A 20,570-nucleotide genomic window follows, 5' to 3' on the forward strand; every position below is an offset into this window, starting at 1 on the left:
CTATTATATAATACAAGCGAGGCTGTGTTTACTATGCATAAATGCAAATGCACGTACTTAATATTAATTTTTTTTATTTATAGAGTATAAATGGTTGATAAGAATTATGCAATACGATCATCAAAAATATGTACTGTTCGATCAAAGTTTATATTCTTTTAGTATTTTTCTTAAATAAGTAGACAATCACTTGATTTAGAGATTCTAAATCATTCAGAGAGTATTAATTTTATATTTATTTTAAAAAATATTAAAAATTATTAAATTATTAAATTTACTCTACAAGTATATTTTCATACAAAAATCGTTTTCAATGATTCAGGTTAACAACTTTAAATGTTATCAATGCTATATTGTATCCCCAAGATATCTTATGTGTAATTCAGATGGTCTAAATTAATTTCAGTCGGACCAAATTCAATCCTATGCTTATGAAAACAACAGGGAATCCATTTTGAGATTCATCCATGTTAAAAGAATGTTTCACATTTATTAATTGAACCTCATGTATCTGAGACAATTCGAATTTGTATACATAGTAGGGGAGGCGAGCGCATTCTGTGGGCATCACACTCAAATATTTCTGACAAGTATAGACCAATCTACACTATACATAGTACGGAAGCGGGAGGTGTTCGATGGACATCAACTCAAATTAGTCTGATGCTCGTTCAAAATCATCCGATTTACTTCATAATTTGTGCACCTGATGTGGACGAATATTAAAATAATGTGCATAAATCATAAAAAGCAAATGAGACGGTTCCGAGCGGACTACAAACTGATTTGGATCCAAATTGAACCAATACTCATCGGGCACGCCCGCTTCCACACGGTAGCATAAGCCCATTGACCTATCAAGTTAAATCATTACATGTGTCTTAATTTTGATGGCATAACCGCATAAAGTGATATTGTTTCTCTTTTAAATTCATATTGTGTTCATAAAAACTCTGTCAATGAGCTTTGGGGCTGATGAATCCTACTAGTAAAATTTTCACTACGTAGTTTTTTTTTTTCTTTTTTTTTTCTATTATGGCTTACTTTCTTATGTTGGGCAGCGAGGATGACCGCCCCGGACCCCAAAATTCAAAGGGCCTTCAAAAAAAAAAGTTTGTATATGTATAAAAAAAATTATATATATTAAAAATAAATAAAATATTAGAACTCAAATTTTGTATATATAAATGACTCAAATTTGTCTATAAATAGGTATGATCTATTGGCGTATCAATAAAAAATCAGACCAGCTAATCACTTCTAGGGGTGTTCACTGAATTCGGTTTAGTTGGTTTTGAACCAAACATAATTAGTTTGGACAAAACAATTTGGTTTTTCAATTTAATGGTTTGATTCGGTTTGCTTTTTAAAACAGAGTTATAACTTTGGTTCGGTTCGGTTTGAAAATTTTCAAAACCGAAATTTGGTCCGGAATGCTCCAGTTTATTTAAAACACCCCTAATCGCTTCCACAAGTATTTCAACACCATATGCTTATAAGTAGATTTTGCATTTTAAAAGTCCAAATAGTCGATCCAAACCGTTCAACATGATATCCATATTAAAACATGTTTGGAGACCTAATTGTGCATTTTTTTTGAATTTTTTTACTATTTTTCAAGTTAAGTAGAAAATCATTGTTTTTTATGGTTCAGAATCTTCTGAATCAATGGATTTTCTAACTATTCTTAAAAATTAATAAAAAAATTCCAAAAAAATGCTAAATTTGGTCTCCAAGTACGTTTTAATATGGATATTATATTGAATAGTTCGGATCGACTATTTGGACTTTGAAAATTCAAAAAGTGACCTGGGCTCAAATTTTCTCCGGCCCTGGACCCCAATGACTTAATTACATTCAATGTAATATAATTTTAGTCGCCAATGACTTAATTACATTCAATAACTGATACCATATTTATCCAAGATATAAATTAATTCATAATTGTCCTGGAAACAATTAAATATGCATGCATGTGATGAGGGTATAAGTGATTACATAAAAAATATTTATTTGACATGTCTCTGTCCCGTAACAAAGTGTCAATATAGAGAGAGGCATGAAAACAAAGGCCCTTGGATTTTCCTTATTTTATTATTAATTGAGAGAGTTCTAATATCTCAATTTTGATACCTCAAATATGCCTTTATTTTTAAAAATCTAATGCATTAGTATGTACAATTCACAAAAACAGAATATCCAGAGGTAATCTATTTAACTTTGCAGTTTGCACACATAAATATTATAATATCTTGCATTTATTTCGATAGATATTAAAAGAAAGAGGAGGGTTGCAATAAATACATCGATATGGATAAATTATGAACGTTGATTTTTCAACTTATTGATTCATATAAAATCATAATCCAAAAGTGATTAATTTTACGGGCATGTAGTGAAAATAATATAGATCACATCTAATGGTTTATTTTGACATATAAATTTTAGAATTATTATATTAAAAAAAATAAAACATAATAGTGACAAAAAATTGGAAATATTTGAACCTTCCTCTAATAGAAATCAAACTCTTTAATTGTGAACAGGGAATAGGGGGAGTATGAGGAATTATATCACAAAACATACTCTCTTATTTTTAATAGGTTTAAATAGTACAATATAAAACCATTTCTGTTTCATTTTAATCCACACCTTCGCCGAGGAAGTTCTTAAAAAATTGTTAAAAAAGCAAACAACAAATATAATACAAGAGTTTTATTTATCCTTCTATGTGATATTTGATATCTCGCAATATTAGTCCCTCCTGAAAAATGAGGCCCAAGATTTAATAACCATCTCAATAGAGAAACCACATGACTCTACCAAAATTCAAGCCTGAGCCTAGGTGCTATTCAGTTATGATAGGCCCAATGTCTCCAAGTTAATTTGGCCCATAACAATAGGCCTACATCATGCTCCTTTCTTTGCTATGCAAACTTGTAACCGAGTTTTTTAAAAATACCCAAATTTATTAATATTTTATTATAAATAACCAGATATTTGGCAAAATTATATTTTTACTCAAACCGTAAGGAAATCTTACTGTTTGAATTTTTTTTTTATTTAATCGGAACCGTATATATTCCTTACGGTTTGATTTTTTTTTTGATATGTTAATCAGATGTGCAAATTTGGGCTCAGAAGCACTCTTTCAGCAGTTCGGGCAATTTTTGAGAGCCGATATCTCACGATTTGTTTTGTGATTTTGTATAAAACTTCACAGTCTTGTTTTATGAAGTCAAGAATGCATGTCAGTAAATTTTCATAATTTTTGAAGGTGTTTTGATATGTTAATCAGAGATGCAAATTTGGGCTCAGAAGCACTCTTTCAGCAGTTCGGGCAATTTTTTAGAGCCGATATCTCACGATCTGTTTTGTGATTTTGTATGAAACTTCATAGTCTTGTTCTATGAAGTCAAGAATGCATGTCGGTAAATTTTCATGATTTTTGAAGGTGTTTTGATATGTTAACTAGAGGTGCAAAGTTGGACTAAAAAAAAAAAAAATCAAACCGTAAGGAATATATACAGTTCCGAATTTTTAAATAAAAAAAAAAAAGAGTCAAACCGTAAGATTTCCTTACGGTTTGGGTAAAAATATAATTTTATCAAATATCTGGTTATTTATAATAAAATATTAATAAATTTGAGTATTTTTAAAAAACTCGGATCTTGTAACTTAGACTAGGGCTGTCAACAAGTTTAAACTCGGCTTATATTAGAATGAGCTAAGTCGAACCTAGTATGCTTTTAGCTGATCCGAGTTGAGCATTAACTTTGTTCGTACCGTGAGTCATGCACATATTAAAAATTTTCGTTAATTTGTGAAATAATTTCATTTTTTTTTTTTTTTTTGCAATGAGCTTTCTCTCTCTCATGGCGGAAAAGTGGGATAGTAAAAGAGTTGGAAAAAAGTTTTATTTTCTTGTAACGAGTAAAGTCAGTACGAGCCCAGCTGGATCAAGCTTGAACACGAACCAAGTTAGAATCAAACGAGCTAATTACAAATTTTGTCCAAGCTAATCTCAAACGAATTATTAGTTGCGATTTTTTGTGTGAAGCCCATTTCTCTTATGATGATTTGGTTATATCTAATACTCCGAGTTTAGCCCATAATAGACCTACATAATGGTACTTTCTTTGTTTAGATTTACGGGGTCACTTTAAAATTCATGCGGAAATATCTTGAACGGTCCAGATCTAATTTGACCGCATTAGATATCTGAGGTGATCCAAATTCCGGGCTTTGGCAAAGGAAAGGGCAAAGGACATGGCTACTTATTGGTCCTGAAATTGAAGCATCTCTAAAAGTGTGTCAACACCAACTCTGTTAATTCTTCCAGATCAATTAAATCTCGCCAAAATTCAAGAAAATCAAAAAAAGATGATGCGAATCGTTTCCAAAGACAACCTTAACCAGTTGGTGTCGATTTGCTCAATTGAAATCGAATCAGAATCGTACGGGTGTTTTCTATTCCATATTTTGATGTCCCCTTCCCCAAAAAAGTATTACATCTTTGTACCCAAAAAGGATAACGATTTTTCCCGCATGTTCGTTTGTTATACCAATTTACTGTATACTTGTATAGTACCACCTGCGTACTGCAGAATTCATATCATCTATCGAGAGAATTTTTGTCTGTAGAAAATATAAAACAGAAGATAGAGAAATAGAAAGAGTATCTGCAAATTTTCATGAGCAGAAAGATTGATAGAAATTCTACCAATTTAAAATTTCAATTAGTTGGATCCGTAGAATTCCTAACGATTCAAACAAGTTATTCTTTTTTTTTATATTTTTATGTCAAAAAAAAATATTTTTTAGAAAAATAGATGCATTCTTTTAGTAAAGAAATTTAAAAAAAAAATGAAAAAGCCAGGTAGATTGGTAAAAATTTTACCGATTCAAACTTTTGAATCAGTAAAATTCCTACTCATAAAAATTTAAAGTACTCTTTATGTTTTTGTTTCTTGTTTTTTTTTAAAAATTTTCTATAGAAATAAAATTCTCATCTATCTCTAGGTCAAAAAAAGAATTCATATCATCAAAGTATCTTATATTATCTTATCTTATCTTATCGTTTAAGTTTGATTCTGGCATATTGTTATGTATTAGTACGAATTAAAACGGATCCAGTAATAAAGGCTTGAGTTGGATTGGTTCGGATTCAAATGCAAACGGTGAGACACTGCAGAGAATCCGGACTCTCCTAGGAATGTAGAACTATTTGTTGTCAAGCATGCTTAAGAGCATTTACATTCCTGAAATTATTAGAGTTTCTAATTTGACGTGGCAGTTTCTAATCCAATTTCAGGGATGTGGAAGAGTTTCTTATTTAGAAACTATGCAGGAAAGTTTCTTATTAAGAAACTGTTTATAAACTCTATGTTGGTCAAATGATTGGCTCAAATTGTTTCTCATTTTTAATTTGTTGCTGGCGTGGCTTAATAGAAACTCTAAAATGAGTTTCAGGAATGTGAGAGTTAGAAACTTTAAAGATCATAATTTCTAAAAAGTAGTTAACAGTTATTTAGAAATCCTTTTGAGTTTTAGGGATGTAGATGCTCTTACAGTTGGCTTGTCCGGTTTGAGATGGTGTATGGGTTGGATTGAGTCTATTTCAAAGGTGGGGTCGGTCCGATGAACATCAAATTATTCGTTTTTATATCTGGTCAAAAACGTCTAATTTGTGTTAAGATTTGTGCAAACTTAATATGTACGAATTTTAAAATTGTCAATGTAAATATTAATGCAAATTAGATGGATCCAACCGAATATCAGATCAAATTTATTCCGTTATTCATTGGATCGTCTCCATTCTCTATTTGACATGGTATGTGAGGTTCGAATTTGATATATATAGTATAGTACAAATTAATCTGGTCTTATTCGATCTATTATCAATCCTACATACAATGCGACGTCTGTCGAAGTTGCTCAATGGAAACAACCATGCATCTGTTTTTTAGATGTAATTTTGCAATGCATTTTTGATTCAGAATTTCATCAAGGCTTGGTTTTAGAATTGTACAGTTTGGAGGGACTAATGTGCAAATAATTGTGCAAAGATCTTGGCAGTCATGTAGGAGGTTTTATACCAAGAAGAATGTGGGGAGTGTATTTCTTTGCGGGTTGTTGGATACTATGGAAATGTCGTAACAAAAAGATTTGCAGAGGATTATGCAATCCACGAAGCAAGAATGTGGTTACGAAATTGCTAAGAAAGAGTCTCTCCATACCAGTTGCTAGATAAATTTTGTTTGTTTGTAATTTTTTCATGTTGTTTTGTTTAAAGTCGTATTCATTGATAGAATTTTTTGAGAGGCAATGGTGTTAGCCATGGATTCTGGCGCATAGAGCGGTACAAGAGGGTGTACAGTGGTCGCGGTATTGTCGATCGATCAAGAACTGATATAAGAACTGGTATTGTGGTACGGTGTACAGTGGTCTGAATTTAATAGGGTTCTGTATCTATTGGTGTAATTTTTTTTTTTTCTTTTATGCATGTACTAACCTAATAGCTGCTATTAGGTTTTTCAAAAAAAAAAAAAAAATCAATCCTACATACTATTTTCGTCCTCTTTGAAATTTTTTAAAGATTTTTCATTTTGATTTAGGTCAGTTTTAATTGGATTTTAGGTTCTACTTGGGTGGTTAGAACTTCGGAATGTTTCATCTAATGCATATTTTGAGTTGTTAGGTTCGGATCGAATTGAGTTTTAGATTTGTCTAAAGGGAACAGCTTGGGTCTGATAGCCATTGGATCCAAAGTGGTTCCAATGGGTTCGCTCACCATCGGATCTGCTTTAAGATTCGTGCCCGCACTTTTGTGTATGCTCTAAAATTCGTGCGCACAAATTCTAAAACAGATCCGATGGTGAGCGAACCCATTGAAACCACTTTGGGTCCAACGACCATCGGACCCAAGCTGAAGTCTTTTCTAAAACATATTCGGGTCATTAATGGGTCGAGTATGGATCAATTTTAAACATAATCGGATGGCTCAACATTGACCAATCATGACTATTTAACAGATCAACACATAATTTAGTTGGAAAGAGAAAAATTGCAGCGATCCAACAATTAATGTGCTGTCGTTGAATATTATTCTATTAAGAATAAATTTTTAGTCTAGTAACAAAGATAATATTTTCTACATAAAGTTACAGATTTGAAATCTAATTATAATTAATTTTTCTAAATATTAAACAGTTAAATGATTTGATCTCAACCGATTTCTAATATATCACGTAGACATATAATGTTCTGTTCGAAATTCTTCAAAGCTATAGAGTTTATGAGAAAATTACTTTTAAAGAGGACCTCCTCCCAATTTGAGAAGACATTCATTTGTTTGGTGTTGGTTGTCTAATAATAATCATATAAGTTATTTTATATTATTTAGTAATTTATATTAGGTATCGTCTTGTTTCAAATAGTTTCGGTACATGTGATTTTTTAGATGATTTAGTAATTTCTATTTCGGTATATGTGTCTAATAGCAATATAAGTTCTATTATATTAGTTAGTAATTTCTATTAAGTATCGTCTTATCTTAGATAATTTCGGTATATGTGTTTCTTTCTATATTGTGGTTAATTTTGAATAATTCAATACCAGTGTTTAGTAATTTCTATTATATTATATTATTTAGTAATTTCTATTTCGGTATTAACTCTTATGTATAATAACAATATAAAGTTCTCTTATATTATTTAGTAATTTCTATCTTGGTATATGTGCTTTTCATATATCATGATTTTGATTATAATAAGTACTTTTTTTTTATGCCAAGATATGGATCAATTAATAAGTAATTAAGTATACTTTTTCAAGAGATGTATAATATATTGTTTAACCAATTAATTATTAATATCAGGTGCTGATTGGATCACATTTGGGTTGTCTGGGATCAGAATCGGGTCGGGTTTTCGAATCATTTTGGGTCTCGGATCATTTGAGTTGAGGTAGTATTGAAGCTTTTATCATCTTGAATTTCAGATATTTTAGATCAGGTTGTCTCAAGTTTTGAACTAAAATTGGACCGGATCGAGTTCAAAGAAATCAAATCAAGTCGGATTTAGATTAGATAATATCAGACCAAAAAAAAAAAAAAAAAATTTATCAGATTTTGTCACCTTTAATTTTTGACTTGATAATTATCTCACAATGCATTCCTAAGGAAGACACTCTTTTCATATGCTGCTATTGACTTAAAAAGAGCATTCATGTTGTTGCTTGATCGAATATAGAATCAAACCTCCACACAGATCGAGCACATCAGATTCATAGACAACAGCACAAGGATGTGAATCAAATTATTGTGGGGGTGATCTTTATTGTTTTTATCACAATATTTTCAAATGAGTGAGGCTATGGCAGTTTGCAACCCACGGAATGGTTCGTGTTACGGATTGATATATTTGTTTATAAAATTTAAACAATCGATTTAAACTGTTCAACATAATTTTTATATAAAATGTACACCGAGGTCAAATTTATATGCTTTCTGAATATTTTTATTAAATTGTTCAATATAATTTATATACAATGAATAGTTGATATTTTATTATTGAGGAGGATTCAAATGCTTCTATTTCTGCTTCTTTATTATGCCTTCAATTTTTAAAACTTTTAATAACTTTAAATTTAAAACTTAAATATCACAATAAAATCGTTAGATATATGATTTATATCATTTTTTATTCAACATGTAAAAAATTATGACATTTCAAATTTATTTTATTTGTTATCAAAAGCTTAGAAAAATGCATTGATGCGGATAATTCCTAGACATTGATTTTTTTACTTTTTTAATTCATATAAAAACAAACTAAAAAATGATAATTTTTTATGTGTATGTAAAGAAAATAATATATATCACATTTAACAGTTTGATTTTGACATATAAATTTTGAATCTTTTTAATTAGAAAACTAAAAAATAGAGGCATGACAGAGGCACAAAAAATAGAGACATTAATTTGAACCCTCCTCATTATTATTTTTGGTATCATTAAACAGATGGTGAATTTTTCAAATACATTGCTTGGTTAAATAGAACCAAAAATAACAATCAGATGGTTAATTTTTCAAATACATTGCTTTGTTAATTTTTCATGATATATCGCTCGGCAGTGTTCCGCCGAATTTCTTTTTAATACCAAAATACAAATAAATAAACCAAAACACTTCCGTTTTGGGAGATTTCGATATTTATCCGGACCGCACAGCCAATCTGTGGTACATTTATAGGGGAGCCTTAGATTGGGGATCTCTAAGCCAATCTGCGACTTCCATAAATAGGCTGCAAATTGGTTGTGCGGTCCCCATAAATGGGCCGCAAATTGGCTATGCGGCCCGAATAAATGTGAAAATCTCTCAAAACGAGAGTGTTTTGTTTTGTTTTTTTCGATTATGGTAAGAAAAAAAATTTCGGAGTTTTCCGTCCTACTTGACACAATTTTCTACAACACTAATTAATCTATCTATAGATGAATAAGTTATTTCTCAAGTTATTATTAGGTTGGATCCTCAATTCGTACCAACATAATAATAATAATAATAATAATAATAATAATAATAATAATAGTTGTTTTATTATCGTGTCGTTATCATCATCATGATTTTCGTTTTTCAATGATTATCAATATTTTATTATTATTATTAATATTTGTTATTTTTTGTGATTATTATTGTTATTACTATTATTTATTTGTTTTAATAGAACAACATAAATGCCACACTTTTCTTATTCTTTACTTGATCAACCAAACAAGAGTAATTATATATGGTCTCATAACTAATTTGCATAAGAAGTTACGCTAATATAACTTCATGTTCCAATAAAATATGGTGTAAGTTTCAAAATCAAGCAATACTAATTTTCTTAAACCATTCTATCACTAAAAAGCAAAGTGCATGTATTGGGAAAGCATATGGAACTAAAGCCCTTGGCACTTGATAGAGGGTACTAATGCCCATCAATCCCTTAAAGGGTTGCCACTGTCCCAAACCTTTTCCTTTAAGGCCACAACCTTAGAATCACTAGCCCTAAATAGCTCTATTCCCTTGTGAAATAGGGCAATTGGCCTTCGGAAATTGGCACCAAGACAAGCAAAGCTAGACAAATGACACAAGATGTTGGTTGTCAATCCTTTAGGTTAGCATTAGAATCCCTGCCAACATTCGGTGGATTCTTTATTTATCTTATATATATTTTTTTATTTGAATGAATTTTTTATCAAGAGATTTTCTACGGAAATAAATCTGCTACGATCCTAAAAGGGATTGTAGCTAGGGTCTTACGATTCTAGATCCAACCTCTCATTTGTTTTGAGATTCGTGCATAAAAAGCAATATCTATGGAGATCCGTACAACTCAAAAAATTAAAGGTTGGATTTAGAATCGTAGGACCCTACAATCCCTCGGGATCGTAGCAGATTTATTTCCATTTTCTACTTATCTAAAACAATTGTTAAAAAAAATATAAATTTTGAATTGCATGTACATTTTCATATAGAGATCATGTTTAATAGTTCAAACTGCTTGTTTGAACTTTGAAAATAAAAATATGAATTCACAACACGAATTGACTAGTAGTATGAATATTACCACAGCCTCGAACCTCGATCACTCTTTTTTACTTTTTAGTAAATCGTGAAAATGCTTGCTGCAAAGAATATATATATATATATATATATTATATATATAGAGAGAGAGAGCAAAGCTAGGGTGTGATGTGCTCATCAAGAGAGTTTGGCGAGTACAACTCCAAAAGTATATTAGATCAACGTCAAACGTCGAATCTAAATCGTTGAAATTCATATACTTCATGAGTGATGCATATACATACAAAATTTTAAAAGTTTCAAATTTATTTGCTACAAGATCAAGCGGTCAAAGAAATAATAAAAATTGAATATACAAAACAACTTATAAATTAACTTAATAAAATGTTCATTTCTTTGACCGCTTGACCGTGTAGCAAATAAACTCGAAACTTTCAAAATTTTGCATGCACATGCGTCACTCATGAAGCACATGGATTTCAACGGTTTGGATTCGGCGTTTGAAGTCGATCCGATGAACTTTTGGAGTTGTACTCACCAATCTCTCTTGGTGAGCACATCACACCCTAGCTTTACTCTCTCTCTCTCTATATATATATATTAAGGTACAAGCAAAATAATATGGCGACTTAATTTAATGTGCAATCAGTCATGAATCATGATATGTTACTCTGTTCATGTCATAAGCTAGCACCGCTACTTTGATTTATTATTTAGTATTTACCATCACCTCTCATTCTGGTTTATTTTTGTTTATTAATCAAAGTGTCTTTTTTTGTTCTTTTGGCTATAACTAATTTTAACCTGAGATGCAATTACTTTCTCTACCAAATGGTAGTTCTGGGATAGATTTTTCAAGATATATTGCTCCGGAATGAATTGAAGAATCTACTACTGCAAGATAAGGTGATCATCTTCATCTTTGTAAGAAGAGATTTCAAGCTTTATTCCAAAAGCACTTTTTGGGAACAAGTGTTCGACACATTAAAATCTTCATTGATATATGTTTGCTGATTTTGCAGAGGTATTCAAGCTAGCATCTTTAAATTTACAACTAAATAACTTACATCATTGTGTGTGTGTGTGTATATATAAGCTAATCGAAAGTTCTACGTGTCTCAATTTTTAGCAATAATTAAGTCTGTCGTACAACACAGTTCCCAAATTAGAGAAGAGTAGTGATTGTTGTACTTGTAGAATATATATATTTGTGAATGACTTGTTAATTTAGCAATTTGTTTTCACATAAGCTTTTATAATTGTCTTGCAAATGGTATGGGCATCTTCATTTCTACAATTACAAAAAATGTTTTTTTGTTGCTAATTTTGAAAATTAAATTATCTTCATGTCAACAAAATTGAAATTGAAAGGATATATACATTATGAAATTAAGGTGAAGATAATTGCTAGATAATTGATGTGGCAAATAAATTAAACTTTTCTAATTATAAGAATGAAGATGCTCTTAGTTTGTCGACATCAAAATAATATAATGTATGCTCACGTTTTTTGAGAGAATATTTATACTAACGTTTGATACAAAAAAAATTCAATTAACATCAATTAATAAAGGCATCAAATCATATAAATAAATAAAATAAGCAACTTTATCAAAATATGACATGATTAGATATAGGTCTAATTAGAATTATTGATAATCATGTTTGATATTCAAAATTACAATGATTATTCCATACAATTTTAATTAAAGTTTGAATTATTTTGAATTCATGATAAGCATTCTCGAACCACCTAAAGGCTATAGACCATAAATTCAACGCCTAACCCAAAATGATATGCCCAAAACAGCTCAAGATGTAACCAAGAAAATTATTCCATGACTCTTTTTAGCTCTGTGTAATGGCTAATTTTTATAATTTAGGCCAATAATCACGTAAATTAATTAATATATCACATGTTATGCTTATATAATTTTTTTTTTGCTGCGTTTAGGTGCTTAGAAAAATTAAGAATATTATAGTAATAAAATTCTGCCAAAGTCAATTGTTAAATTTTAACATTAATTATAATCTACTAGAAGTTTCTAGATTTCTTGATCATTTTTATAGTAAAATCCATAGGAAAAAAAAATATATAGACCATCTAATCCTCGTTCTCCACCTAGAAGTGCTAATATTATGAATTTAATTTCTTGATATCCTTGAGTGTTGGAGATTTATCAAAATAATAAATTGTTGCTTAAGTTGTTGCTGCTGCTCATAGCTAGTTCCGAAATTTTTAAAAATACCATTTTATTAAAATTAATAAACCAAAACACCAAATTGGACTGGAATTATTAAATTTCGCATGGCCGCTGCGAGGGGAAGCGGCCAGCTAGAACCGGGCCGCTGCGAGGGGAAGCGGGCACTTATTTGGGCCGCTTTGGGGGCCAGCGGCCACATTGATTTTGCCTTTTTTTTTTTTTCTTTTTTGGAAAACATAATTTTTTTTTGTATTAAAATATTAGAAATGTTCAATATATTTCTTTGAAAATAGATGAAATACAATATAATTTGATTTATTAGAAAGACTGCAACAAATAACTCGGATCAATATTTTTCAGATCGGATTTTTCGTGGCTGTAAGAAAAATTAATATATTTCTTTATGTGTTATTGGAAAAAAATAAAAATAATTAGATTTTGAGTTATTGATCCCGGTTCAAAAGTCACTTCTAGGTAATCCAGAAAATATTGTGACCTTTCTAGTACATTTAATTTATAAAAAGTTGTATCTATTTTGATAATTCTTTTTGAAAAACAATAATTAAATAAATTAAAGATTTTGATTTTTTTCAAAAATAGATACAACTTTTTATAAATTAAATGTACTAGAAGGATCCCAATATTTTCTGGATTACCTAGAAGTGACTTTTGAACCGGGATCAATAACTCAGAATCTAAGTATTTTTATTATTTTCCAATAACACATAAAGAAATATATTAATTTTTCTTACAGCCGCGAAAAATCCGGCCTGAAAAATATTGATCCGGGTTATTTGTTGCAGTCTTTCTAATAAATCAAATTATATTGTATTTCATCTATTTTCAAAGAAATATATTCAACATTTCTAATATTTTAATACAAAAAAAAATCTGTTTCCAAAAAAAAAAAGAAAAAAAAAAAGAAGCAAAATCAATGTGGCCGCTGGCCCCCAAAGCGGCCCAACCCGCTGGGCCCAGAAGCGGCCCAAATAAGTGCCCGCTTCCCTCCGAAGCGGCCCGGTTCCAAGTGCCCGCTTCCCCGGGAAGCGGCCATGTGAAAAATATAATTTTCAGTCGAAATTGGTGTTTTGGTTTAATAATTTAACAAAAATGGTATTTTAAAAATTTCGGTAGCTAGTTAGATCATTTTGGATGCTTTTGTTGTTTTGTTTTTCAAGGCTAATATCTCCATTATTTTTCAGAGGGATATTGGTTACAAAGTTGTAAGATGTTGAACTTGAGAATAATACGTCAGATCAGCATCCCTATTGTTTATTTGTGATGCGGATCATTTTGTATATGTTTAAATGCACGAGAATAATACTAATTCGAGAATAGTAATTATACTACTCATCTTAATTAAATGTGCAATTCAAACAAGTTTTTAATTACCCAAGAGAGTTAGCACTCTTTAAATTAGTATTATTTTGAATTTACAATCGAAACAAAATTTTACTATTATGATTTATGAGTAACACAATATTAACACTCGTCTCGCACTAATTAACACTTTTTTCACACTATTTGGTTAACACTTTTTTTGTACTATTCTCAGTCACTAACTCAAATAGCACTATTAATCCAAATAATATTATTTTTATACTGTTACTTTGACGTCTACACATATATATGTTTGAATGCATAAAAATAGTACAAATTAAAAAACAAACAGAGTTATTATTTATTTTTCGATATTATCCAAAGATGTTTTCGAGATAGCGGCCGGGTTAGTTCATTTTGAATTAATAATTCCATTAATACAATCTTAACAACATTTACATTATTTTAAATAACACAAAATTAATATTTCTTTCATATCTTTTAAACTAATAATTTTATTACACTATTTAATGTACTAATTTTAATAATTCCATTTGTTTAATACTCTTTTGACTATTCAAACACACTCGAATTTAGAGCTTAAGGTTGGTTGCCTCCGAATACATGTCTCAAGATTGAAGTATATATTTTGTAAATATTTTGCTCACATCAAATCAAATGATCTTTTATTTTCTATTTTTGTTGTTTTTATATTTTGGATATATATTTTAACAGATAATTTTTAATTGCACAAAGTATCTAGAGTTCTAGACACATGACAGTTTAATTTCACTCTATATTGTCTATCCTATATATGAACTAAAAATTATTCTGTCAAAAATGTGTACCCTATCTTTTTACTTATTAATTATAAATAAGGAGGGTTCAAATACCTTTATTTTTTGTGTCTCCAACTCTCCATCATACTTTTATTTAAAAAAAAATAATAACTCAAAATTTAAAATTTAAAAATAAAAATAAAACCATTGAATATGCATGATTTACATCGTTTTATCTATACACGTATAAAAAAATTATGACATATTAATTTTATTTTAGTTGTCATCAAGAGTTTGTAAAAATATAATAATGTGAGTAATTTATAGACGTTGATTTTTCAAATGATTGATTCACTAAAAAACAAAATCGAAATGTGATATTTTTTTATGGGCATATAGAGAAAATAACATAGATCATATCTAATGATTTTATTTTGATGTTTATGATTTAAATTTTAATTTATTCACGTAAAAATATATAATTAATAATTATCTAAAAAAAAGAAGTTCGACTAACTCAACATCTCACAAAGCCTTAACTCTAGCTCAACATTCCTTCTTCTTCTTCTTCTTCTTTTTTTTTAATTTGCCATTTTTATAAGCTACTTCGGTGAATTTGTACTAGAAAATATACAAATTTATCCATAACTTGGGAACTTCAGGTTCCTTCACCCTAATTTTATACCGATAAATGGGCTCGCAAAATTAGGTATTTATTTTTCATTGGAAACGAATCTAGAGATCTTAATTAAATACTTATAAGATTCACTACTTATAGTAAAAAAAAATGAAACAATAAATTTCTAATCCTGCTTACTTGCATGCAACAACATCTTCTATCTAAAGTTATCTGTTCTACCTGCCAATTAACGGAAAAATTGCCAAATTTTTAATAATAATAATAATACTAAAAATAATAATCTCAACAAATCAATATTTACTTGAATAAAAAAAAACATTTATGTTACAAACACATATCCTCAACCCTTTTGAAAGCTTCATAATCATTCAACAAAACTAATGCCAATATCTAAAGTTTTGTTTAGCAAGCATGAACTAGAAGGGTTTTTTCATCTATAATATAGATTCATCAAATTATTTCAGCTACCAAAAAATGTACAACTTTCGTTAATTCAGCAAAGCATCACACAAATTGTGGCATGGCAGGAGCCTTCGTTTTTGTTTCTTCTTTTTTTTTAATTCAATTTTGAGCATTTTATTTTATTTGTTATTCAGACCATCTAATCTAAAATCAATTAGCTACTTATATCAATTTAATGACGCCATAAAACAATCTCGATGACATCAGCGATATCGATTTGGAATGTGACACATATACTCCAAAGTGGAATATTGCTACAATTTGTTTGTTATTTAGGAATATGGACTTCTCCATTTTAAGATCTATTATATATACAAAGCTTAATTAAAGTTAGAACTATCAACAAATTAATGTTTAAAGTAAGTTCTCTAACTATATTTTAATAATTAAAGAAAGATTCTCAGCACAATACAAAAGATTATGGTGCAATAACCTACGAACCTTATAGCTATACACAATGTATAGCCAATGACGGTGAAAAATATTTAAACTCCAAAATATTTTTTTCCCTCTCTCTCCTTTTAACCATAAATAGCAATTTAATAAGAGAAATCCAACGAGGACGAACTACTTTTACTAAATCACCGCGTCGCTCTTATATACATTGATCGACATCTTCTTTTTCAACACGCCATGGCCATTTCGTGTAATCTTGTTTCTTTTTAAAAGGAGAGCCGGATCCTCGATAGAGTAGGATCATGAATTCAGTCTCATACGAAGAAGTATTTTTATTACTACCAGTTCCAGATTACGGTCCTAGTTAGGAGACTCTATATATAGAGATAGAAAACTATAAAGAAAAGCAAAGAAATTATATAAAGAGAGGCAGAGGGACAGGAGCAAAGAGCAACAAAAATGCAAGAGAAACTAATGCGCCAAGAGCAAGTTGATGAGGCTGAGATGTCCATTGTAAGTTTTCTTCAAACATTAGCTAATTTCTTTTCCCTAATTCCAAAATGTAGTTCTTCCAATTAATTGTTTGGTCGTCGATACGAATTTTGTGTTCATCTTTTCTATTTGTGTTCATCTTTTCTATTTTTAAAAGAATCCTTTGTTTATTTTACCCCGCCAACTTAATTACTGGATAAAAGGGCATTCCCCCTTTATTAGAAATGAAGAAGAAGACGAGCATTTTCTGATATGGTTTCATATTTGCACTTTCAAGTACGGCATTTTATTGGAGAATCTAATCTTTGTTTATGCTTACGTATATGTTTAGAGTACATATCCTCTAATTCTTATGCCAAGACTCAAATTATTCTCCATGACCTGATGACACATTCTTTTAATTTCTTCGTTTTTTCGCTTTTACCATTCTTCTAAACGTTAGACAATGGCATTGCAATCTGATGCATTTTGTACTACATATAATAGAATTATTATCTTATTTTAATGTTAAATATTTTTTTTCTTAATGACAGGAGCGGAATTAGAATATATAAATTGGGGGAGCTATAACGTGAAATGCAAAATGCGAAATATGTGGCAGCTAGGATTTGAATTCGAATCTTCGCAATCATAAAATAACATTATTCTAACCTCTAAACTACAAGCACAATTAACTTATAAAAAAAGGCAGAATAGTCAGGTTAATTAGCAGTTAAACTAAGCTCCCTAAAGCTGCTAACTCAACATTTTATTGGAATAGCGAAATTCATTAACCCGTCAAGAGATAGATTGCATTGGGAAAAAGTATCCAAATACAGAATAGAAAATCCGAGCTAGCGCTATTATGAATCATCCAAGTTCATGCAATTGGCTAAACAACAAAATTTTCATGATACAATTTTGTTGGCTTGGCTGTACCTCAATTAGGTTCATTATCTGATAAGCAAAATAATTTGGCGTGGCCATTGCTATTCTTTCTTCCTAATGAAGTATCCTATTTCGATTTATGTTACCAGAAAAGTATCTTTCTTAACAATATGTTGGAGATATGATCAGGCATGAATTTGTATTATATCCTGGCAGATCGCACATTATATATCATGCAAGCTTAAAGACTATAGGAACATTATGTTAGAAAAATTAGAGACAATTAAAAACAAAGCATCTACACGTACTTTAACAAAGTCAACCAGTATACCTAGTTTCAGCTTCCCTAGTGCATCCACCAATTCAAATCTTTACTACCTACACTAACTAGTGACTCGCTAACTGTAGTAACCCTCCTATCTCCTTTATTCCATGCACTGATGCACCCCCATAATTTAACTTTATTCCTCGACATTTTGTCACACCATACACTTTCACATCCGTTGTACATGACATATATATTATATATCACTATGCATTTGTTAAAATATATAGCAGAACGATTGAGAAAGAAGACTTAATTATACTGCTAGCTATGGAAACTTTTCTGTCTCTTGACATACTATCCCTTATATTTGTGAAAAATGTACAGGACGAAATGATCTCAAGCCCCATTGCACAACACCTCATTGATTTTTGTGATGATGGTGGCGGCGGATCACTCTTCCCCATTGGTGACCCCTCTCCTGCTGTCAGCTCTACTGATGTGGCAGGCTCCTCCATCATCACCACCAAGGTCATGCCTCCCACCGATGAATTAATCTCTGCCGCCTACGAAAGTTTTGGCCCAGCCATGGATGACGTTGACTTCGCTACTTTAGACGCCTTATTAGACACCCAACCTCAGCCTCAGCTGCAAGCTCAAACACAGCAACAACAACAGCAGCAGCAACAACAACAGTCAATTGATCCTTCCATCAACTTTAACAACTTACTCCCACAATCACTAAACACTAGTGATTTTTCCCCTGATGAAGACAACCAAACAAAAGCCCCAGAAGATATGAGCAACCGCCTAATCCTGATGCGGCCCCCACCTAACCTGATTCAGGTTGCACCGATGCAGATACAGCAGCAAGGTGGCCTCATGGGAATAGATGGTGGGTTCCCGCTACCGATGATTCAGCAAAACAACACCGAACGGCAACGATTCTTTCATAATGGTAACTCCAGCAATGGAATGGCAATCCCCGAGCTGGGAGGGATGATATCTCCTTTTGGCAATGAAGGTCGGGAACAGCTAAGAAGGATATTTAGCTCTGGTGATCTTCAGGTAATTAAGGTTATGTGGGCTTAATTAGAGAATCTAGCTACTATGACATCAGTGTTATTTCAGCCGTAGTGACACTGACATCAAAAACCATCAAATATGTTTCAAACAAGGAATCCAAATTATTCAAACTGATCTATCTTACAAGTGATGACATGCAAATTTTATAAATTTTGGAATTCATTTCTTATCAAGTCAAGCGGTCAATAAAGGAAGTTTCCAAGTTAATTTTAATGCATTATTTTTCATTATTTTTTTATCACTTGACTTCATACAAAATGAATACAAAATAAGAGGGAGCCAAAATATATATATAGATGCATTATTTTTTCATTATTTTTCATTATTTTTTCCAAGTCAGGCTCTTATTAGATGCATATTTATCACTGTGCATATATATATAGTACATTTATGTTGGGACCTTGACTGGTTAAATGCTAAAACAGGTCATAAGAGGGAGCCAAAATGTAATGGCAGGATGCAATGAAAGCAATGCCACACCAGTTTTGGCTTCAACCGAGCCTACCAACGCAGCATTGGAGGAGAGCTCAAGCTACAAGGTTGGCCGGCTCACGCAAGAAGAAAGGAAAGCAAAGATTGATAGGTACATTCGGAAGAGAAATGAAAGAAACTTCAAGAAAAAAATAAAGGTAACAGAGGATTTCCAAGGTCTATGCAAATAAAATTCATTTATATATATGAGAGATATTGAAAGCTAGAGCCATTTGCAAGATACTATCCCATAAATGGCTTCACTTTCTCTCTCTTTTGAAATGTTGGTAGTAGCTGCCAAACGATTTGATTAAATAAAATAGAGTTCATACAAATCTCTCTCTTTTTTTTTAAAAACGAGTACATACAAATATCTCTCTCTCTTATTTAGCCCTTTTTGAAAATATACAAGCATATTACATGCAACTGTTATGCTATTGAGTAGGATACTTACGGTATTTCTCATTTTGCAAGGGTACAACTTATTTTGAGGTTAATTTTAGCCTGAAAATGTGTAAAACTTTATAAGAGACTTTGTATTGAGACTAACTTTCAAAAAAAATGAAGTACGCATGTAGGAAAACCCTAGCTGATAGCCGGCCACGGGTACGTGGTAGGTTCGCAAAGAATGATGAATTTGAGGAGCCAATGAGGAGGTCATACAGTACTGGAGCATATGACGATGACGGGACCTCTCCAATGGTACTTAAACTATTCTTTGTGTTTCAAAAGTAAATTTTCCAGCATAAAAAAACATAGAATAATTAAGTCTAGGTACTCATATTAAACCAAATGCAAAAAACCAACAAAACAAAGATAACCAAAAGCTTTTAGAAATGGAGTATCATGAAATGATATAACAACTGTCTTATCTCCTCTTAATAGGTGCCGGTGAAGGAAGATGAAGATGTTCACGACTCATCAGGCATCCTAGCGCAGATAAACAGCATGAACAACATGAACTACCATTACTTACTCTCCATGCCATCCGACACAAGTAGTACATGGACCGCGTAA

General features: G+C 30.9%; 1 protein-coding gene across 1 annotated transcript; it reads left to right on the top strand.

Annotated features, from left to right (window-relative positions):
* Positions 1-17,428: 17,428 nt before the first annotated feature.
* LOC144567118 (uncharacterized) lies at positions 17,429-20,570 on the top strand. Its single transcript, XM_078317171.1, has 4 exons — positions 17,429-19,064; positions 19,508-19,711; positions 20,121-20,255; positions 20,439-20,570. Exons 1-4 carry the CDS (start codon positions 18,327-18,329, stop codon positions 20,568-20,570), a joined length of 1,209 nt encoding a protein of 402 aa, XP_078173297.1. The 5' UTR covers positions 17,429-18,326.

Source organism: Carex rostrata, chromosome 16 (assembly GCF_964058835.1).
Source record: "Carex rostrata chromosome 16, lpCarRost1.2, whole genome shotgun sequence".
Classification (NCBI taxonomy): domain Eukaryota; kingdom Viridiplantae; phylum Streptophyta; class Magnoliopsida; order Poales; family Cyperaceae; genus Carex; species Carex rostrata.